The sequence below is a fragment of the Anabrus simplex genome, chromosome 9, assembly GCF_040414725.1.
Source record: "Anabrus simplex isolate iqAnaSimp1 chromosome 9, ASM4041472v1, whole genome shotgun sequence".
Lineage (NCBI taxonomy): Eukaryota > Metazoa > Arthropoda > Insecta > Orthoptera > Tettigoniidae > Anabrus > Anabrus simplex.
In genome coordinates, this window is record NC_090273.1 from 114,323,943 (window position 1) to 114,348,087 (window position 24,145).

Here is a 24,145-nt window from a genome sequence, read left to right on the forward strand (position 1 = left end):
AAGCAGTGTAAATGCACGAGCGGCTTCATTCATTCGATGGCAACTGCTTTCCTGTTGCCTACCTCGATCTGCACGACCATCAAACCTTAGCAGACACTTTGAATTGAGGCACTCGTACATTCTAACTGATACCGACACCTCCCAGACATCCCGATTACAGTGGAGCTTTCTGTAGTGCAAACAGGACATGTTATTCCCATAATAGTCCAATCCTCATCCCACTATGCATTCGTACAATGCAGTTAGTAACATGTAACAATTTGGCCAAGTTTCTATGTTGAGCAGTATTTTTCCTTGGTTGCCGTTGGAAGGTGAGCTACGTTTGGTGGTCTTAGAACAAATAGTTTCTTGGATACGGACCTACAAGTTGGACGTTAAAACCTGCAGGTTTCCCGTTTAGTTGCCCGTAACGGAGGGTTTAAAGTACTTCTACGCAATGGGATGTCCGTATCATAGAATGGTGTCGTCTGTGTTTCAGAGCTCGCGAGACACTTGGCTGTACGTACTGGACTGTGTGTTCAGCGTGACGGTCGTGGGTTCTCTAGTGGTTTTTGTGTGGAGAGGAAGTTGGACTCTCCTCGACATCTATATCTACCCGAACCACCATGACTGGTCTGCGTGGGCATCGTTGGTAAGTACCCTCTGAATAATACATAGTCTAAAAAATGGTGGCCCTGATAGTTAAAAAGTTATTGAAGTCACAATAGCATCAGTAGACGTCGTAATTATCCATGCCCTAACAATTAAAATTCAGTCCTAGAGTGCACTGAGGCTGAATTTTCAAAACTTCCATGTTTCATGACAGAATGTTCTGGAAGTTAATTGCAACCCCTGTAACCAATACCGCCCATAGTAAGTGGAAACTACTTTAAGATAGGCCCTATATGCTTATATTTTATTGATCATGAGCAGGGCCGGCGACAGAGGGGGCAAATACCGAGGAGCCTAGACCCTCAGGAGGCTCGGGGCCAAAGAAAGGAATTAAGAATACAAATTTAATTTGGTTCAACAGTGGTGTTAACAATAACGAAGGTTGAAAGAAAAACACTGCTGTATTTTTGGCTCGAACTTAGTGCGGAAATTGTCCGAATAATGTACTTCATTTTGGGAGTAACTATGGTGTAAAATGTCACTCTCTTGCACCCATTTTTTTGGTGTAAAATGGTGTAAATTGATGTGAAAAAGTATGTGGTGTAATTAGGGTGCACTTTTGGTGCATTTTCACTGGTGTTAAATCGATGCATCCATTGTCACCTTTGCACGAAATAAGCGCCACAAATACACCACGTTTGCACCGATAAAAATTTTGCACCAATTTTACACAATGATTACCTACACCAATTTTTGGTACAATCTCCGCCGCCAGGACCTGATAATCACGTAAGTCTTGGTTATAAAACAATCTGCAAGTTCACTGCTTACCCTGCTTCATCATTCATTGTTTTGGAAATGGCAGCATATGCTGAAAGATTACGGCTTGAACAACTACAAATTACTTTTATGTCTTCAACAAATCGTTGTTACATAAACCATACCGTGGGATCATATGTAACCAAAAAGCATAAATAAATAAATAAATAAATAAATAAATAAATAAATAAATAAATAAATAAATAAATAAATAAATAAATAAATAAATAAATAAATAAATAAATAAATAAATAAATAAAATAAATATTTTTGTTAGGGGCTTTACGTCGCACCGACAAATAAAATAAATAAATAAATAAATAAATAAATAAATAAATAAATAAATAAATAATACACAAAGTAATCCTGGACATATGGGCTAAGGAAAGGCTCCCAGATGATTGGACATCAGCTGTTATCCATCCAATCCACAAGAAGGGAAGCAAAACAGATCCCAGCAACTATAGAGGAATATCACTCCTTTCAGTATCGTATAAAGTCTTTTCCAAGATTCTGGAACAGCACATAACAAGACAACTGGATAAAGAATTAGGAGAATATCAAGCAGGGTTCAGAACTGCAAGGTCTTGTACTGAACAGATACAAAATCTGAAGACCATCCTTCAATATAGCAAGAAAAGATGCCGACAGTGGGTAGCTATCTTTGTCGACTTCCAGAAGGCATACGACTCCGTGGATAGGATCACACTCTTCAACACCTTGAGAGAATAGGTTGGTGCAAGCCTCCCTGCACAACACCACTTCCAAAGTTGAGTTTAGAGGTCAATTATCAGAGAGCTTCACAATCAAAACAGGGGTGAGGCAAGGAGATGGTAGCTCATGCATATTATTTAACTGTGTCCTGGAAAAGATCATAAGAGAATGGACCAGGCCATTACCTGAGAACACCGGATTAAGGATGGGGTTTAAATCAGACAACCTGAGGATTCCATGCTTGGCCTTTGCTGATGACCTTACTTTATTAGCAAACGACATGCATGAGGCCACTATGCAGCTTCAAACACTGCAATCTATAGCAGCTAAAGCGGGCCTCATGATCAACATTGGAAAGACCGAGTTTATGACCAACATCAAAGATGTCCCTACAACAATGGGAGTCGGTGATACAAAACACATCAAGAGAGCTAAAAATGTGAAGTACCTCGGAGAGTGGATATCGGAGGACCTAAGTGAAACGATGGCTCTTGAACAAAGGAGAATAAAATTAGACAAGGCCTACCATGCCTGCAGAAAACTGTATGCCTCAAAGCATTTATCAAAGAATGTAAAACTGAGACACTATAATGCAGTAGTCAGACCATCAGTCCTCTACGCAGCAGAATGCCTATCCCTAACTAAAAAGACCCCACTGAGAGCCCTGGAAGTGCAAGAACGGAAATTCCTGAGAAGAATAATAGGGCCAAGGATCCTACCAGATGGAAGGCGATGGTACAAACCCAACAATGAGCTCTACCAGCATCAAAACCTCATAGATGCCATCAGGAGAAAACGTCTAACTTTCTATGGACACCTATACAGAATGGATCCTAATAGATTATCCCATAAGATCTTCAAGGTTGCTAACAAAGGCAAAGCTACTGGATTCCCCTGGACCAAACAAGTGGACAAAGATCTTGCAGAGCTTAATATTAATCAAGCCGCCATTACTGACAGAAATGCATACCGTTTAATGGTCAAAACTAAACCTTTCCTAACATCCCTTACATCAGCTAGGCACAAAGAAGCCGGGAATTGGTCAGAAGAGCACAGGAAAGAATTCAGCAATAAAATGAAGGAATACTGGGCCAACAGGAAGGCTCAAGAGGCCACTAAGAACACAATCCAGTACGCTAAAAGGGGCAGACGACGACAAAAACACAGCTAGAACACAAGCACCGTGGTCCACAGATGGCCTAAACGCAAAGAAAAATAAATAAATAAATAAATAAATAAATAAATAAATAAATAAATAAATAAATAAATAAATAAATAAATAAATAAATAAAAATAAATAAAAATAAGTAAATAAATAAATAAATAAAGTAAGTGTTCAACTGTTATTAGTACTTTGACTATCACCCCAACACTGAGGTCAGAATGAATATCAGCAAGTTACTGCCGTTTGGCGCTTGCACAGAGATGGTCTTAGTATGAAAGGGTCAAGAGCAACCCCGCAGTGTGGTTCTAGAGTTAATATATCCATTAAAAACAGGAACGTTAAAAAGCAAATGATTATGATGGTTTTGGCTGTTCTTTGGCTGCCTGGTCAGGATATTGATCTTTGGTTCAAACGGCCTCGGATTCGATTTGAGGCAGGGCTGAGGATTTGAATTGCGCATGGCTAATTCCTCTATCTTGCGGACTGAGTATTTTATGTCTTAACGAAACGTTTTACCTTCAATATACAAGATATCGGATTACCAATCACCACCACAGCAATACGCAATAGTGAATGCATTCCTCTGCACATCGCTGGCGTCAGAAAGGGCATCCGTCCGTAAAACTTATCAAAATCTACGTCCAGTACTGACCTCGATAAATAGGAAAAAAGCTATTATTAAGATGTTGTGTCTAGACAGAACCTGGAAACGAGTGACAATACAGAGAGGTCCGCTACTCTCGCTAAATGGTCAGCATACTGGGCTTCGGTCAGAGGGCCCCGAGTTCGATTCCTGGCCAGTTCGGGATTTTTAATCGCGTCTGGTTAATAAACCGTTTCAGGGACTGTTCGTATTCGTCTTAATAACACAGCTTCAAATAGGCTCACCGGATAAACAATTAGTTACCCCTGGAGGAATCATTACAAGTATCGTTCAATACCTTGTAACTCAACATCTGGACTTGATTACCCGCTGCTCCAACATGTCCCAGAGACTTTCAGCAGGGTTCAAGTCGGGTGATATTGCAGGCCAATCGAGATGTAACCAGTCGCATATACGTCAGCCCGATAAACTTTACTGTTGTCATCTTGAAAATTCGGTGTGTCAATAGCATATTCGTCGTGCAGATGTTGACTGGAAGGCAACACCTGATCATCCAGAATGGTTCGTGTCAGTTGTCACCTCAGTGAGCGGGCCCAGTCCATGAGGCGGAAAACACCCCCAAAACATCACTGACACACCTCCGGCTTGAACATGACCTTGCACACAACCAGGATGAAATGCTTCATTTGGCTTTCGGTGCACTCGACGATGTGCATCATTGGAATACAGGCAGAAACGTGATTCGTCAGACCACATTACGTGTCGCCAGTCAGCTACTGTGCACGTTCGATGATCTCTAGTCCATTGAAGACGCGCAGCTTTATGTGTGTGTGTGAGCAATGGCCTCTTGCGAGGTGACCGACTGCATTCAGTTCCCGTCGCAATGTTCTCTCATTAAAAGGTTGGGATGGAGCATCATTCAATGACTGCAGCAGTTAGTGTCGGGTTTGGAAGCAATTTTGATTCACAAGTTGTGAACCGCGTCTCCGGTCCCTCTCAGTCAGGATCTTTTTCCGACCACAATTCTGACGTCGTGTTTCGTTGCCACGTGTAGTACAGCACTGCTTGTAGACACGTTGAACAGTCCGGTGTCAAACAACTACAAATCCAGCAACTTCACTCACCGTATGGCCATGGGCACGGCCAAACACGATTGCCCCTTGTTGCCACTTTGTCACATCCTTACATCTACCCATGTTGTCCGACTCCTTGGCTGAATGGTCAGCGTACTGATCTTCGGTTCAGAGGGTCCCGGGTTCGATTCCCGGCCGGGGCGGGGATTTTAAACTTCATTGGTTAATTCTATGGCCCGGGGGCTGGGTGTTTGTGCTGTCCCCAACATCCCTGCAACTCACACACCACACATTACACTATCCTCCACCACAATAACACGCAGTTCCCTACATATGGCAGATGCCGCCCACCCTCATCGGAGGGTCTGCCTTCCAAGGGCAACACTCGGCTAGAAATAGCCATACGAAATTATATCTACCCATGTTGACGTACACAGTCCGCTTGAAATATCAATGTCTCACTGATCGCTACCGCTTTATGCTCACGTAGAGTCAGTGCGCGTGTGGTTGAGCAAGGTACTCGTTCGCTGCGCCATCTATATAGCCTTAACGATTCATATGTGCGTGCGCACTAGGATGACTATTTTTTGTCCGGTAAGCGTATACACAACACATCAAACGACAAACTACCACCATAGTGAACACATCCCTCCACACAGGGTTGGCGTCAAGAAAGGCATCGGGTCGTAAAGCTAAACTAAATCCATCCTAATTCCCAATCCCAGCTAATTCGTAAAAGGCCAGGAAGAAGAAGAAGAAGAAGAAGAAGAAATACGTACAGTGAGACGGTAAATGGTCCATGTGCAAGTATGAACCTATATGTACATGCACGCACATTAATGGTGTCCCGACATAAATAATCAACACTGCCCCACTCCAGTACTGAAAAGGAGGGGAGAGAGTAAAGGGATAGTGTTGAAGGCCACTCTAGTACTGAAAAGGAGGGGAAGGGAGTGAACAGGGAGTGCTGAATACACAGTGTGTGTATTCCGGCGTTATACTGTAACATTGTAATAAGATGGCTCATATCCTATCACAGGTGAATCGAGGACGTATTATTGGCATGTGGGAGGCTCTCATGGTCCCCTAAGCAATAGTGTTGTAACCAAGGTTGAAGTTTACAGAACACAACTTTATTTGCTTCACTTTATGATATTTACACAAATAACTGAAATTTATTTTGAAGCAAAAAGTAATATTGAATCTTGAGAAAAGTCTGTCTTTATACATTATGTACAGGTTTGCAGTCTTTATATACACTTCTATCTTGAAAAGATAGTCTTTGTGAATTGACACGTTGATAGTCGAGAACTATCTGGCACACTAACATAAATGTTCATGAGAGTCCTTGTTTGTTGAAGTGCCTGAATTCCTAAAAAGCAAGTTCAATTGATTGAAGAAATTCCACCTAGCGAAACTAAGGGAGCTTGCATAAATTAGGGAATGAAAATGGCTTGTAAAAGAATTACGGAACACAGGCAGTGGAAACAGGTAAGGGAGCGGTGACCAGAGGTGAAACCTCGTACTGCCAGAAATTCAGTCCACCTGGTCGAAGCACATTTTCAAGAGGAGTAGCCTCCGTGCTCGACGTAGGGTGTATTCTGGAGCTGGACACCGGGGCAAGTGGGCAAGTGAGCAGTCAGGGAGCTCCTATTTATAGTACACTCGATGGTCAGGCACGCGCACTGAGGGCTGCGCGTCGAAGCTAGCAGAATGATACACAGGCGCGCGTGCAGCTGGCTGACGGAGCGAGAAGGGAGCGCCGGACATACAACAAATAGCACAAGCAATACCATGCCGTCTTAAGACAGTTTGGAGATGGATAGAAATATGGCAAGAACGAGGTGAAGAAGGATTGGTAGACCCGATATAACGCAGCTACAAAATATTCCTAACTAGTATAAAATACTTTTCGTTTAAAAACCTCCTTTACCTCTTAATACTGTCATTATCAGAGTAGGTTACTTTTTATTTTTTATGTTAAATTGATATTTGCTCGGGGCGTCGACCTATAGAGTTCTTTTGCCCCTACTTGCATAATATATGAACCTGCATGTAATTGGAATTGCGAAAGTGTTGAGTGTTGAATGTGAGAAACGTTAAGGACGACACAAACACGCAGTCCCCAGACCAGGGATATAACCATTTACAATTAAAACCCCCTGACCCTGCCGGGAATCGAACCCGGGGCGGCCGGACGCGTTGCACCGTACACCGCGGGGCCGGACGAGTAGGTAACCTAATGCTGTACTTCAATACATTCGTCACTGTGCCCATTTCGATCACAACAAAGTCTTGTAGCGGGCTGTCTGCATGCAGTCCATGCAGCAATGCGTTAAGCGAGAAGGTGAGTCATTGTGCCTTCGACACTACCCCTTCACTGTCTCCCCTTCTTTTCAGTACTGGAGTGGGGCAGTGTTGATTGTTTATGTCGGGACACCATTAATGTGCACGTCTGTACTATATGGCCTCATTACATACATTTGGAGAAGGTCATCTAGCAAGAGGCCATTGCTCACACAGGCACATAAACCTGCGCGTCGATTGTGGTCAGTAGCTGACTCGTGGTACGTAATGTGGTCTGAAGAATCTCGTTTTTGCCTGTATTCCAACCACGTACGTCGTCGAGTGCACCGAGGGCACCTATATGGCCGGGTGTCCTGGGGTCGATTCCAGGCTGTATGGTGAATTTAGGACTAGAACGGGATGCACTCGGAATCCCACCCTCGACCATCATAGAAAGGTCTTTCCAATTCAACTCTCTCCAACTCCCTCCTCGTACAACAAATCTGATAAAAGAAAGAAAAGAGTTCTGGATAATAATTGAAAATATCTCTTCGTCTGCAACCTATGGGACTATACACCTTGCTTCTCCACAGTTCTATAACGTCTAAGTTTTCTTCTCTCGGACCTCTTCTAGCCATGCTCCCTCTTCATGCACCATCCACCAACTAGGATTTCCCCGTTTCCCGATGCCCACAGCTTTCTAATTGATCATCATATTGGTAACTCCATCATGTTTCATTATTTTCACCTGTCCTAACTATTTAACATGTTTTCTTCAATCACGTCCAACATATTCTTCCGTACCTCCATCATTTGTCTGATTTTAGTGTTCCTTTCTTTCGAGCTGCTCTCCTCCAAAAAAAAATCAATCTCTGTAGTTAATAATCTGTTCGCATGGTGTGTGTCAATTGTCCACTATTTCTGTCGGGCTGAGTAGCTCCGACAGTAGAGCGCTGGCCTTCTGAGCCGAATTTCGCAAGTTCGATCCTGGCTCAGCCTGGTAGTATTTTAAAGTGTTCATATACGTCAGTCTCGTATCGGTGTATTTAGTGTCAGATAGAAAAAACTCATTCAAGACAAGATTCAGGCACCTCGTCTCCGAAAAGCGTGAAAGTAGTTAGTGGGACGAAAAAAGCCAATAGCATTATTATTATTATTATTATTATTATTATTATTATTATTATTATTATTATTATTATTATTATTATTATTATTATTATTATTATTCCACATTTATGCTTCATACAGCAGAATATTCTGTTTGCACTACAGGGAGCCTCCATGGCTCAGGCGGCAGCGCGTCGGCCTCTCACCGCTGGGTTCCGTGGTTCATATCCCCGTCACTCCATGTGAGATTTGTGCTGGACAAAGCTAAGGTGGAATAGGTTTTTCTCCGCATACTCTGGCTTTTCTTGTCATCTTTCATTCCAGCAACACTCTCCAATATCATTTCATTTCAGGTGGTGGTGGTGGTGATTATTGTTTTAAGAGGAAGTACAACTGGGCAACCATCCTCTATATAACACTAATCAGAGGGGAAAAATGGAAGGGATCCGACACTTCGAAAAATGAAGATATCGGCCAAAGGAAGACAAGGGCCACGAAGGGCGTGAAAATGAAAGACTCCCTAGCCCTCGCAAACCTAATAGCGTCGGGGTCGGAAAAGAACAAGAGTTGACCAAGAGAGGTCGAATAGGATAGATGAAGGTGAGGAGCCTGGCACAAGTAAGTGGAAGGAATGCCAGGACTCAGCTGAGGGCCCCGTGGTCGCCAACCCACGCTCCAAAGTTCAGAGCCCCTGGGGCCCCTCTTAGTCGCCTCTTACGACAGGCAGGGGATACCGTGGGTGTTATTCTACCGCCCCCACCCACAGGGGGACATTTCATTTCAACTGCCAGTCATTAAGCATTGCCCCTGAGGAATGCGATAGCGGCTTCGGCAGCCGGCACAATTCCTATAAAGATGGAGGTGATACGTGGAAGGTTTCTGATTCGTCATCTTTGTCCGAAACTAAGCACGAATAGGCCCTGTTTCCAAACGCATTCTCAATTTTTCCAGCACGACAATGTTCCAGAAACTATCCATAGGAAGCGTTTCCATACACGAGACGCCATATTTGAAGCTGTATGGCGCTCCGTTGCGAACATCAACAAAGACGGCACTATTGCTGGTATCGTGCGCCTTCCACACATCTGGAAACTTGTGGAACGTGTTGCAGGGTTTATACTGCATTATTATACCCCTTTCAGACCGAGTACGCACAATTGTGCGGGTTCGTATTTTAGTTATCCCTGACCGTATTTGATGTGTTTTCGGCGCTACACCGGACTGCAGTGATTGTGCAGGACACGTGGCGTGTATTTCAATTGATTTTAGTATGCGCTTGACCGCCAGGGCGAAGGAAGAAGAGTTTAAAAAGCACAGTTGATCGGCGAGATGGCAGGAAGCAGTAGTGCCGAAAGTAAGTATTTATTTACTGCGTTTATATTAATCTAGAAGCTTTACTGAATACCGGAATATATTCAATGAAGTGTGTACATTGGTTAGTAAACGTAAATTTTGAAGCTACACCATCGTACGTGATACAACGAGGTTTTGAATTTTGATACGCACAATTGTGTGGGTCCTGTTTTTCGGATGTTAGTTTTTATTTTGTAAAATAAACTATTAATATGTGTATTGAGGAGCATTTTAGTCAGTTCTTGACGCACAAACAAAAATTCACACCTCCAGTTTTCTTTCAGGTCTGAAAGGGATACAAGAATGATGTTCTACAATAAATGTTATAAATATTATCTGTCTTACTAATAAAAAAAATCCGTATACAGTTGTTTAACACTTGGTATAGTTATAGATTGAATAAGCCCCGTAGAAGCGTTGCATTTTTTTCTAGCTAATAAACGTGGTATACGCATTGTATTACTATACAGCACGTACACACTCGTTTCAAGCCGTAGGAATCTCTTCCTGCAGTTCACTGACGTATTCCTTCACATTCACCGCCTGTATGATCGCTTTAGCTGGTTATCTAGCAACAAAACCTTTCGAGCAGCCGCGTGATAGCACTAATCGAATAGAATATTCTAAAATAAACAAGAACAGAACAGTAATTTGCATATTTCCACATTATATTACTTTCACTAGTAATAATTATGCCACCGATAATAATTACAAACTTCATTCCGCGCTCATCTCCATAGTGCTGTGAGAATATGAAGTACCCACGATATAGAGCCACCTCTTCGATATTCATTAAGTCATTTCTGTCTGTGGTAACGATAATTCGAGCATACTCCTACGTAAATCGATATTTCATTTTAAAACTTTCGTCATCTAGCAGAAATGAGTCACTCCGCCTCCCAAAATGTTTTATTTTACGAACATGTCCAGCCTCCATAACCTGGCAATATTCTATGCCTTGTAAGTTAAAAATATCTTGGAGATCGTTTACGTTATTTTCCATTCTTTCAATGTATGTTTAACGGATAGGTAGGATATTTTGGCACGATTATATTACTTCTGGCTGTAAATACCACTAAAATAAACTGATCACTCGTTATTTCTTTTTCGTCACCCTGTAGTATACAACGCTTATACAAGAGTCCTGGTCTGAATAAGCAATTCAGTGGCACATGAGGTTTATACACGGTTTATTAGTAACAAATTGCACATAAACGTTGTATAAACCTGGTATAAAAGTTGTACACCGTTTATTAGTAAAACTGTTAATGCATAATAACAATAATGCAGCTACTTCTATCTCAGCCCTCCTATTTGTATGCAACTCATTGTGTATCTGTGTAGGGAGAGTTACATAAATAGTAGGGGTTATAATGGGTCGAATCATGAATTTTATGCAGATATTGTTGTAAATCCGTAGTTGAGGCAAGAGTATACTTGGTATTCGTAGGCATTTTCATCCATTACTGCATGAAATGACTGGCTCTACTAATCACATTCTCTGAAATAGTCCTGAGAATAGTGGAATAGGTTCCACGACATCCAAGGCCAATCATGGTACCTAACGAATATTGTTTTGCTTCTTTCAATACTTTGAGTGTCAAATGGAAACCAGGAAGCACCAAAACGATTTTTGTGGCATCCCATGTTCAGCACCAGGCAAATGCCGGATAGGTACCTTTGGGATAGGCCACGGCCGACTTCCTTTCCAAATCCTTTCCATTCCTATCGATGGGAAAAGACGCTAAACTGAGCCTGCGCCCTTAGGACCATTTCCAATGAAGTCTACCTCGAACATTATTCATTTGCTTTTCTAGAAGGAGCTCTTCCGGTGTTTTGTGTTATTTTTATTTCTCAACTCATACTGTAGTATGTACTGTACACTAAAACCAGTGACAATTATAGCTTTCGTTATGTTCCTTTCAAGGCAAAGTACTTATTTTATTCCTTTTAAAAACATCAACCCTCCCTGTCCTGTCATGACTTCGCCTGTCATACACACTTTGCAAACCCATCACATGTGTACGAGATGCTTACATGCCTGGTATCCATTCTGTGGCTGAACTCACTCCCAGGAAACTGCTTGCGCGTCCTTGCCCGACTTCATGCCGTCTGATGGGGCATGTAAAACCGCGCATTTTTTAAAATTTATATCTCAAAAAGTAAATGTCCGATTTTGAAAATACTTACATATTTGAACTTGTATGCAGTTGAACTTTTAGGTCAGTGAATAACCCTGTCGCCACACGAACACAGAAGGGTTTTCGGTGACGGTGTGATAGGAAAGAGCCAGGACTAGGAAGTGACAGAGTCATTAATTAATGCAATTTGTACTATTCGTGAAAAATAGGAAACCTTGGAAAACCATAATTAGACTGTCGATGGTAGGGTTTGATTCCATCTCCCGAACGCACGCTACACGGCCTGAACTGCGTAGTGAACTCACTCCCATTGGTGGTGGTGGTGGTGGTGTTGTTGATTTTATGTCCCATAAACTATTTTTACGGTTTTCGGAGACACCGCGGTGCCAGAATTTTGTCACGCGCGGGGGTTATCTAACGTGCCCTTAAATCTACCAACAGGAAGGTGGCATATTTGAGTAACTTCAAACAATATCGGACTAGTACCGAAACCAAAACCACCTACATAGCCCTGTTATTATATTATTTCCTTTATTTCTTTCTTCGTTATGCCCAATTGAGGAGCGCTTTTGAATTTGTTAGCTTGGTTTGACGGCTTCTTCTTCGTCTTCTTCTTCTTCTTCTTCCAAAATCTCTTCATGAATTCGCTGTGGTGTTTTTTCCATTCTTCTGTCCACTGTTTTCCAGAGGTCTTTTAAGCATTTTCCACAAATCTGTGATTTGCGACCATAAATCTGTAGCGTTTATTTCTTGTAAATCCTGCTTAATTTCTTCCAGCCAGTTGATGACACGAATTAACTCAGATTGCTCGTTCCTACAAGGAAACATTGGCAAAAAAGGAGCAATTTATGGAGAATTCATTCAACTAATACTTATACAATTTTAGTAAAATAAGCCTAATCTTCAGTACATCTCAGATGAAGCTCTGTACATTAGCTTCTATTTGCTATCAACCATAAATTTTCTACCTATAGCGCATGCTTGACTTCTCTATGTTAGCAGCCCTTGCCAGAGCATGTTAAGTTCTGCCTCGTGACGTTAAGACAGGAAGTTCTTTGAGATGACGGTGTTCTCCAGTCGTACAGAGGCGGAACAAAAGATTTGCTCGCCGACTTCTTAAGGACCAAGGTTAACCTTCACTTATTTAGGTTAGTGTGGGAGTCACTTATCAAATGTCCTGCCACAAAACGGAGTCTTCGCCAGCTTAACCTCGTGGTCACTTAGTTACGTATGTGCGTGCGTTCCTCCCTTTCAATTTATTCTGCTAGGCCAATTCTCTAAGTCCAATTAAAATCAATTTCGACTGTTTTCTGGACGATGGAGTTTCCACAGCTGACAACGCGAGGAAAAACAAGCAACCAAGAGTTTAAAGAAGCATGGATATAAATAAATTGGCAAGCAACCAGAAAAATAAAAGGAAGAAATAACTACACAGCAAACTTGAACTTGTCCACACTAATTACGGTGTAATGAGAGAAAAATTACGCTTGTTTGTTTGTTTGTGGAGCATAATCCCGGAAACCATTTAACCTATTTCAGTACTTCTTTCATCATTATGAAACGTATTTTTCCAGTTTATTATAGGCTATATATAGCTATGGTAGCTTGTTAGAGGAACAAGTGGTTTTAAAAAGCAGGACCCCACTGTCGGCAGTCCTGAAGATGGTTTTCCGTCTTTTCACAGTTTCACACCACAGTATCCACTGGCATCTTGGAATGGAGGGTGAGATCAGTGGTTGAGAGGAAGTTGGATGAAAACCAGTCTGGTTTCAGACCACAAAGGGGCTGTCAGGATCAGGTTTCAGTATGCGCCAGGTTACTGAAAAATGCTACGAGAGGACTAGACAGTGGGTGGACTGAGGATATCTTATTCATAAGTTAGAAATAAAATAAATGAAAGTAGCGAGACAATGGTAGGAGGGTACTCGAAATGAGGAGATAAAGGGTAAGTCAGGAATGAACTCGATGGATGAAGCTGTACGCATAAACCGGATTCGGTGGTGGGGTCATGTAATGCGAATGGAGGAGGATAGATTATACCTAAGAGAATAATGGACTCTGTTATGGATTGAAAGAGAAGTAGAGGGGGACCAAGGCCCGATGGTTCGACTCAGTTTATAACGATTTAAAGGTAAGAGGTATGGAACTAAATGAGACCACAGCACTAGTTGCAAATAGAGGATCGTTGCGAAATTTAGGAAATTCACAGAGGCTTGCAGACTGAACGCTAAAAGACATAACGGTCTATAATGATGTACTCTATGCAGTATGTATGCGCGCTGGGGCTGTACATTAATTAAGGCCACGGCCGCTTCCTTCTCACTCCTAGGCTTTTCCTGTCCCATCGATCGCCATAAGACATATCTGTGTCGGTGAGACGTAAAAGAACTTGTAAAAAAATAAAAAGTAGGGCAAGTTGGAAAAAATATGGCAGGGCCTTTAAATGTGAACATGTTGCCTGAACTGTTAGTCCTATTAGAATTGGAGCAGACTAAATATATTTAAAACTCAGGGTTTTTTTCATATCGTCGTTGCGCTCAGAAAACCCGCTATGTGATAATAATTCAGCTTAGAATTCTGACCAGAATGGTTCAGTATTGCATGAACTGTTTCAACAAATTCTCGTTCCTAAGTGATATGTGTACTGCGGGTCAGTATGTCTCCCCTCAACATTGTCACATAACGGTATTCCGAAGCTCAACGACGATATGCATTTCCTTCCTAGCTCTAGCAGTTTTCACAAGAAAGATACCTTTCTGGGTTTTGGTACATGTTTTCTCCCATAAAAACAAAAAATCTTGTACTCTGCTAGTCGTATCTCTTCTTTCTTTCTTTCTTTCTTAATCTGCTTACCCTTCAGGGTTGCCTTTTTCCCTCGGACTCAGCGAGGGATCCCGCCTCTACCGTCTCAAGGGCAGTGTCCTGGAGCTTCAGACTCTGGGTCGGGGGATACAACTGGGGAGGATGACCAGTAACTCGCCCAGGCGGCCTCACCTGTTATGCTGAACAGGGGCCTTGCAGGGGGATGGGAAGATTGGAAGGGATAGAGAAGGAAGAGGGAAGGAAGCGGCCGTGGCCTTAAGTTAGGTACCATCCCGGCATTTGCCTGGAGGAGAAGTGGGAAACCACGGAAAACCACTTCCAGGATGGCTGAGGTGGGAATCGAACCCACCTCTACTCAGTTGACCTCCCGAGGCTGAGTAGACCCCGTTCCAGCCCTCGTACCACTTTTCAAATTTCGTGGCAGAGCCGGGAATCGAACCCGGACCTCCGTGGGTGACAGCTAATCACACTAACCACTACACCACAGAGGCGGACTAGTCGTATCTCAAAAAATAGAGCATACATGCAAGGTTTAGAATTTAGTTTTGTACAAAAATGCCATATGAACTTTCTTGGTAACTTTAATAATTTGCCTGAAAATTGCGCCTTTGAGTTCTAAAAGAGGATTCCGAATGTACGGTCCGGACCTGGTTATATTAGCATTCAAATCGTTGAAGACTGGGTGGTGGGGGAATGAAAGATAATGTGGATCGAGGCAAAGGATACGTACACACCGGTTAAAATGTCAGAAGTACAAGAATTGCTAACTTTGCAGACAGCGTTTTCCAATCCAACTGATGATCCCAAATAACACGACCGGTACGAAAAAGCTACAAATACAGACACACACACAGAGCAGTAGAATTTACTACTCAACTGTTCACATCCAATGAAGTAGAACGGAACAGGATTTCAACGTACAGTAGGCTAGTTGCTTTACGTCGCACCGACACAGATAGGTCTTATGGCGACGATGGGACAGGAAAGGCGTAGGAATGGGAAGGAAGCGGCCGTGGCCTTAATTAAGGTACAAGGTACATTTGTCTAGTATAAAAATGGGAAACCGCGGAAAACCATCTTCAGGGCTGCCGACAGTGGGGCTTGAACCCACTGTCTCCCGATTACTGGATACTGGCCGCACTTAAGCGACTGCAGCTATCGAGCTCAGTGACTAATTAACAAATGTAAACTTTTATAGTAAAATATAACAAACATAACAAAATATAACAAGATCAGGTACACAGTCTACTAATAACAACAGTCCAAATCGAAAACTATGAGAATGTCCACGTTCATAGCCAAGTCTTCGTGGGTCAAGATGGCGGTATAATCCCTTAACATAAACTTATCTTTAACAGACTATTTACACCCCTCTCGAATATGCTTTTATTTCATGCTATATCAAGCTCTTGTCTCCTATTAATATTGTTAAAGGGAGTTGGGAGGCGGATTAGGAAAGATCGTTGAAGTATTGAGTGCTGTGTGTGGGGAATGTGGAGAAGGCCTTTGGTTCTGGTGGAGCGGGAAGGAACACGGAGAGAAAAGAGTGAGACAAGATGTTCCGAGTGGTAATGCCCATTTAAGATCCCGTGGAGGAAATTCAAGTCAGCTACCTGTCGCCTGATGTGCAGCGGTGACATATTTATTGCCCTTAATACCTGCTGCGTAGACAGGTTTCTGAGCTTGGGATTTCTGTTCCTAACAATTGCAGCAGAGAAGGATACTGCTCTGTCTAACTGGTTAGTATTGGAGGGAGAGGTTGTTGTCCAAATCGGAGAGCAGTAGTTTAAGAGAATAATCGTGAGGATGAAGTGACGCGAAATCGGGAGGTTGTGGGTTCGGATCCCACTGGTGTCTGGTTGGCCATTTTTGTTCTGTACTTAACATCTCTTCAATACGTACTAAATGTACGTAACACGACCTAATAGGTTGAAAGTCAGTTTCGATTACAATGCGGTCCTGAAAATTCAATATTCATTGACTTGGCCCTCAACGGGCAACTTAAACGCACTCTACAGTGAGATGGTAGTAGTACCAGACCTGTAGCTTAGATCCTTTCCAACAGAACAAAGATGGCCTAGACCACCATAGCTCAATTAGTAGAGCAACCGACGCGAAATTGGGAGGTTGTGGGTTCGGATCCCACTGGTGTCTGGTTGGCCATTTTTGTTCTGTACTTAACATCTCTTCAATACGTACTAAATGTACGTAACACGACCTAATAGGCAGTGGCGGCGCGTGGATAAAGCGTCTGGGGGTTCACTGCTGTCGGAAATAACGTGTTGAGATTTATTGTTACTTGATGTTTACATAGATGTAAAGTAGTAACATTGCTTGATTAGAAACGCGACTTTTCTTTGAAGGGACATGGCTACAACTCGAAGAAGTTACCAAAATAATGAAGATGAAGGACAGAGAATATGATGTGCAATTACTTAAAGCTGATCCAATTTCCTCTGATTTTGGAGACGTTGCTTGTGTACAAATAACTTCTTCAAGAACGTCTTAGGCAGACTACTGTTGTTTATGTATTGACGTATTTTGCTGCTTACTTTTATAAAAACACGTATTGCTGATGAAAGGCTCCAGGGGCTCTCAACTTGGGAGCGTGGGTTGGCGACCACGGGGCCCTTAGCAAGGTCCTGGCATTGCTTCCACTTACTTGCACCAGGATCCTTACTTTCATCTACCCTGTCCGACCTCTCTTGATCAAGTCTTGTTCTTTTCCGATCCCGACAGTATTAAAGCACTCGAGGCCTAGGGAGTCTTTTATTTTCACGCCCTTCGCGGCCTTTGGCTTTCTTTGGCCGACACCTTCATTTTCGAAGCGCAGGATCCCTTCCATTTTTTCTTTATGATTAGTGTTATATAGAGGACTAACTGATTAACCTGTGCTTCACTGCGGAATTCTTGATTAGGTAGTGTACACGTTGTGAGTAAGATTGTATTAAATTGCATAGTTCTTAACATTACTCTAGAAACGCGACGGGGAATTCACCATACGTCTTTTCTCATGGAAGACTGGTTTAGGGAATTTTCATGTTAATGGTAGGCCCTGTTGCCTACCATCAGTTACAATCAAGTTGTAGAATTTTCATTATAATGGCAGACACTCACTCTCCATAAGCCTTTTTACAACATCAGAAAGAGTGGTTTTCCCGACTGAAATCAACACATATCATTATAATGGCGTCAGTAGGAATGTTGCGATTAAATGAAAAACCACACATTTTCTCACTTTTAACTAACTGTACTACGCTTCCACTCTGTTATTATTCTGTTAAGTTTGCACACTGAACATTCCAATCAGCGCCTCAGAGTAGGGGTCGAATAGGTGGAATACTGTGATGAACCAGTGTGTTACGTACCAGCAGTATCAGAAAATGTATGAACCAGAGGAATGGCATGCTAAAGAAGAGAGTTATCCAACTCCCTAGCTACTTCCCGCCAATACTCAGACAGGCTGTCATACTAGGTACGCAGCAGTAGCCTCATCTATCGAAGATGAGTGGCAGCATAAACGACAAAGAACATCACAACAAACAATGGTCCATGTAATGTTATTGTTGATCGATTTCATGAGCTTTCGATATTGTAGGCCCCCAGATTTAGTTTCCTTCCAGTCTGAAATACTACTATTACCGTCGTCGGTACGGTAAAACTGAATAAAACATAAATGATCGGAAATGGTATTCTCTATAACTTTTTTATATAAGTTAGTACTTTTCGATACGACCAAGAACATACAAAAAATTATATTTTAGGCGCCTTCCCCTGAACTACCATTTCGTCCAGGGTGAATAAAATTATTTAGAGCCTAAACTGTAGTTTCTTATTCCCCGACTCTACAGACCGATTTTCATTAAATTCTGTTTATCCATTATCTTGTGGCTCGGTGATGATATGGACTTAGCAACAAAATTACAAATTAACGAATACCTCTGTCATCATATTCGATACGGCAAGAATGTATAAGACATAAATGATCGGAAATTTAATTCTATATAACTTTAGGTATGTAGTAATTATCGATAGGACCGCTAATAGCATACATATTTGAGAATTAAATTTTAGGCCTTCCCCTAAACTGCCATATCACTCAGCGTTAATAAAATTATTTACGGCCTAGATTGTAGTGACTTATTCTCAGCCTTTACATACCGATTTTTATTAAATTTTCTTCAGCCGTTTTCTCATGATGCGTGTACATACATACAGACAGACAGAAATTACGGAAAACGAAAAAGTGCATTTCCTCGTTACTGTGGACACGACCGTCACAGACATACAATTCTTTTTAAATTCTCAGCTATGTACAGACAAAACTCTTATTTTATATATAGATGGTTGCCTAGTTGTATTTCCTCTTAAAACAATAATGGCCATCATCACTCACAAATGAAACGACTCATTAATTACAAAAAGACAGGCTACGAACGCCTGTTGATTCTATACAAAACGTAGTTACTAAATATTCTGGCTCATTGTGGTTAATTACATCAGAACTGCAAAATCGTCAAATTAAAACCCCTCAAAAACCTACCACATACGGCAAGGTCTGTCTACTGCATACGGCAAACTTTAACCGCGCGCTCTAACAGTGCTTCGGCTAATTTCGGAACTGCTCGATATAACTCGTGTCTATCGCTGGTCCAGTCGCCAGCGATTCCTGGGTTATGTTTTCCCTGCTCCTCACAGCCCCTCGCCTTGAGCACCCTCCTTACGTCTCACTGCCCCGCCACCGCAGTCCTGAAATTGAACCTCTCCGCTGGTCCCGAAGAGCAACAGAGTGTTGATGTCAAAAATACCGCTACGCGCGTGGATATACAGAGCTTATTAAAGGAACAGGCTGTAATATACCATTTTACATAGACTTATTAATTTCTAGGGGGTTCACTGAACCACTGAACATATAGCACGCACCGCCACTGCTAATAGGTTGAAAGTCAGTTTCGATTACAATGCGGTCGTGAAAATTCAATATTCATTGACTTGGCCCTCAACGGGCAACTTAAACGCACTCTACAGTGAGATGGTAGTAGTACCAGACCTGTAGCTTAGATCCTTTCCAACAGAACAAAGATGGCCTATGCCACCATAGCTCAATTGGTAGAGCAACCGACGCGAAATCGGGAGGTTGTGGGTTCGGATCCCACTGGTGTCTGGTTGGCCATTTTTGTTCTGTACTTAACATCTCGCCGCCTCTGTGGTGTAGTGGTTAGCGTGATTAGCTGCCACCCCCGGAGGTCCGGGTTCGATTCCCGGCTCTGCCACGAAATTTGAAAAGTGGTACGAGGGCTGGAACGGGGTCCACTCAGCCTCGGGAGGTCAACTGAGTAGAGGTGGGTTCGATTCCCACCTCAGCCATCCTCGAAGTGGTTTTCCGTGGTTTCCCACTTCACCTCCAGGCGAATGCCGGGATGGTACCTAACTTAAGGCCACGGCCGCTTCCTTCCCTCATCCTTGCCTCTCCCTTCCAATCTTCCCATCCCCCTACAAGGCCCCTGTTCACCATAGCAGGTGAGGCCGCCTGGGCAAGGTACTGGTCATACTCCCCAGTTGTATCCTCCGACCAAGAGTCTGAAGCTCCAGGACACTGCCCTTGTGGCGGTAGAGATGGGATCCCTCGCTGAGTCCGAGGGAAAAGCCGAACCTGGAGGGTAAACAGATGATGATGATGATGACTTAACATCTCTTCAATACGTACTAAATGTACGTAACACGACCTAATAGGTTGAAAGTCAGTTTCGATTACAATGCGGTCGTGAAAATTCAATATTCATTGACTTGGCCCTCAACGGGCAACTTAAACGCACTCTACAGTGAGATGGTAGTAGTACCAGACCTGTAGCTTAGATCCTTTCCAACAGAACAAAGATGGCCTAGGCCACCATAGCTCAATTGGTAGAGCAACCGACGCGAAATCGGGAGGTTGTGGGTTCGGATCCCACTGGTGTCTGGTTGGCCATTTTTGTTCTGTACTTAACATCTCGCCGCCTCTGTGGTGTAGTGGTTAGCGTGATTAGCTGCCACCCCCGGAGGTCCGGGTTCGATTCCCGGCTCTGCCACGAAATTTGAAAAGTGGTACGAGGGCTGGAACGGGGTCCACTCAGCCTTGGGAGGTCAACTGAGTAGAGGTGGGTTCGATTCCCACCTCAGCCATCCTCGAAGTGGTTTTCCGTGGTTTCCCACTTCACCTCCAGGCGAATGCCGGGATGGTACCTAACTTAAGGCCACGGCCGCTTCCTTCCCTCATCCTTGCCTCTCCCTTCCAATCTTCCCATCCCCCTACAAGGCCCCTGTTCACCATAGCAGGTGAGGCCGCCTGGGCGAGGTACTGGTCATACTCCCCAGTTGTATCCTCCGACCAAGAGTCTGAAGCTCCAGGACACTGCCCTTGTGGCGGTAGAGGTGGGATCCCTCGCTGAGTCCGAGAGAAAAGCCGAACCTGGAGGGTAAACAGATGATGATGATGATGACTTAACATCTCTTCAATACGTACTAAATGTACGTAACACGACCTAATAGGTTGAAAGTCAGTTTCGATTGGTTTTATATGTTTCTATGTGGGTCTTAAATTGAAATTTTGTAACGAATATTACACCTAGGTCACGCTGTTGCGTAACTACAGTGATGGGGTTGCCGAGTAGGTAATATGATGTTAGTAGAAGAGTCTTGTGGCTGCATTTTTGTGGACTGGGGATAACTTTCCAAGTACGGCACCAGTTCGAGAGGGCATTAAGTGAGGATTGTAGCAGGGCTGCATCTGCTGGATTCCTGATCTCTCTAAATATCTAGCAGTCGTCAGCAAAAAGTAGGGTATTTGCTGTTTCGTTGAGTTCGGGCGGCAGATCGTCCATAAACAAGGAAAACAGCAAGGGGCCAAGAGCACTGCCTTGTGGGACACCGGAGGTGCCTGGTAACCGTGAGCATAAAGTGCCTGACATTACCACTCTCTGCCAACGGTTATGTAGGAAGACAGCAAGAAGGGTCAGAAGACTGCCATGTATATTAAATCGTTCGGAGAGTTTATGGAGCAACAGAGTATGATCTGCAGAATCGAAAGCTTTCGAAATATCTACGTAGCAGATATCCAGCTGTGATTTAGCTGCCATGGCATGTGATGCAAAGCTATGCAGAGTGGCCAGGTTTGTTAGACAAGAGCCACCTGGTAGAAAACCATGCTGCTTGGTTGAGATAGAGGGCAAGGTGAATGCAAGGAGACGCTGGTGTATACTTTTTACAAATATAAAGGATAGTGTGGGGAGAATAGAATTTGGTCGGTAAGATGAAACATTAAATTTGTTGCCTGATTTGAGAAGTGGAAAAATATTTGCCTTTTTACAGGTAATAGGAAAATAGCCCGCGGCCAAACATCTCTTAAATAATTTAGAGAGAGGGACGCAAAGGGTGCTGGCAGTATTTTTAGGAAAAGAGAACCTATAGTGTCGGGACCGCTAGCTTTGTTGGTACGAAGAGTATGAAGAAGGTTATGAACTTCATTTGGTGTGGTAGTTATGCTTGATAGGGTTCTGTTTGAAACTGTACCTATGTTAGCGAGAGGTTGGATTTGTAAGGGAGGGGAGAAGTTAGAGAAGAAATACCTGTTGAACAGTTCATTGCGATCGGCGCCGTCTGCTGTGCATCGTTGTGGTTCACGCTGACAGCAATCCGCTCCAGTAGCGCTTGGGGTTGCAGTGGACGTTTTCAGTGACAGTGTCTACGTGTGTTTTGTATACTCTTCTGACCATGAACCTCGCGTGGCGGCGGATTTTAACGAAGGTATTGTGAGTGTGTGGGTTAGGGAAGTCTTTCCACAGGCGCCAAGCTCTCTTCTTATTAAATAGTATCAGTCTGGTCCCTTGTGATTAAGGAGGGGGTATTGTTTATAATAATCTTTTCTTTTGATTCATGCAGTTTTAGCGACAATTTTACACCATGTAGCATAGTTGAAAGACAAATTTAAAGAAGTGTCAGGAAAACAGCGCTAGGGTTATAACCAAAATTTAACAGCTCTATGTTACTAAAAATTAAACAGAGAAAGAAAGGTCTGAGAGGATAATTAAGGCACTATAGTAGAGATATCAAACTTTACGGACATACTATGGAGGTCCATCGAATACACTGGAAACGCGACTGCCCAAAGTGAAGGTTACCGCAGTAGCTATCCGCAGTTCCTTCGTACAACGTTCGACATCTCAAGTCAATATTAGTGTTAAAATGTCAAGAAACATGCAAAATAATTGGAATACAACGGTGGTTTAACTGTATGCTTTAACTACAATCTACGTACATAATATTGCTCTAGACTTCAACAAAGTTATATTTTCTAGCCTTGCCTTGGCACATTTCAGTTTGCAGCATGGTATCAATTATTTTCTCCTTTCTCATTACTTACCCACAGTTCGACTACATGGCTGAACGGTTTTCGTGCCGGTCTTTGGTCGCAGGGGTCTCGGGTTCGGTTCCCGGCGGGATCGGGTATTTAACTGTAATCGGTTAATTCCGCTGGTACGGAGACTTGGTGTATGTGTCGTCTTCATTAGCATGTCATCCTCATCACGACGGAGGTCACTTACGGGCGTCAAATAAAAGATCTGCATCTGGCGAGCCGAACTTATCCTCGGACACTCCCAGCACTAAAATAAAGGCCATACGCCATTTCATTTTACTTCCCCAGATCTCCTTAATAACGTTGAACTGAGGTCATACGACGTACTGTAACTGTACGATCTACAAAAGAATATCAGGGGCACTTGCATGCATTAAAATTGAATAAGACGGAAATTCGGAGTGACTTTTATATAACGGATGCAATGACAACATACAATTGGTGCCAAAGTTGCTTCGATCTCAGCCATACAGTGACTCCTGCAACGCTTCATGATTTCCATCATTAGGCATGCGTTGTACCTCGTTTTCATGAAATGATTGTGTGTGCCGATGGTGTGAAAAATTTTGTGGTTGTTTCCACGCCTTGGAGTGTCCGAAGAGGTCTTGTTCTCTGATAAAACTTTGTAGGGAATAAGTTTATATTCTTGCACGTTGTGTGCTTTTCTATTCAATAATAATAAATTTGCAATTCTCCACGGGTGCATCCACCCTCTGTTCTATTGGTTTACAATCGTATACAACCAATAAAAATCTCTTCGGGCAAGCGACTCATTGTTGAAAACATTCTAGGGATACGAGCTACGAATTTTAGGTGAATAAAATATAAATAAAGTATGAGAATATATTCTTTATTTATTCTTAAAAATTACAATCCTTTCCTTAACCATCTGAATTGACGAGATTGCTTAATTTTACGTTTTTCTTAGTATGGGGACCTCTACTTTCTCTGCTAATAACTGTTTTCAACATTAATAAATACAAATATAACGAACCAGGTTTCCATTCTCCATGAGTTTGTCTCGTATATTATTGTTGATAAAAAAACAAAAAGCCATGGCACAATAGCCCATTAAGG

At 42.7% G+C, this 24,145-nt stretch overlaps 1 protein-coding gene across 1 annotated transcript in view; it reads left to right on the top strand.

Moving 5' to 3' along the window:
• Positions 1-24,145, top strand: part of fusl (fuseless) — a 526,426-nt gene that overhangs the window by 474,084 nt on the left and 28,197 nt on the right. Inside the window, exon 3 of the mRNA XM_067154029.2 lies at positions 479-631. Within this exon, the coding sequence (XP_067010130.2) occupies positions 479-631 (153 nt within the window). The remainder of the gene's footprint in view (positions 1-478; positions 632-24,145) is intronic.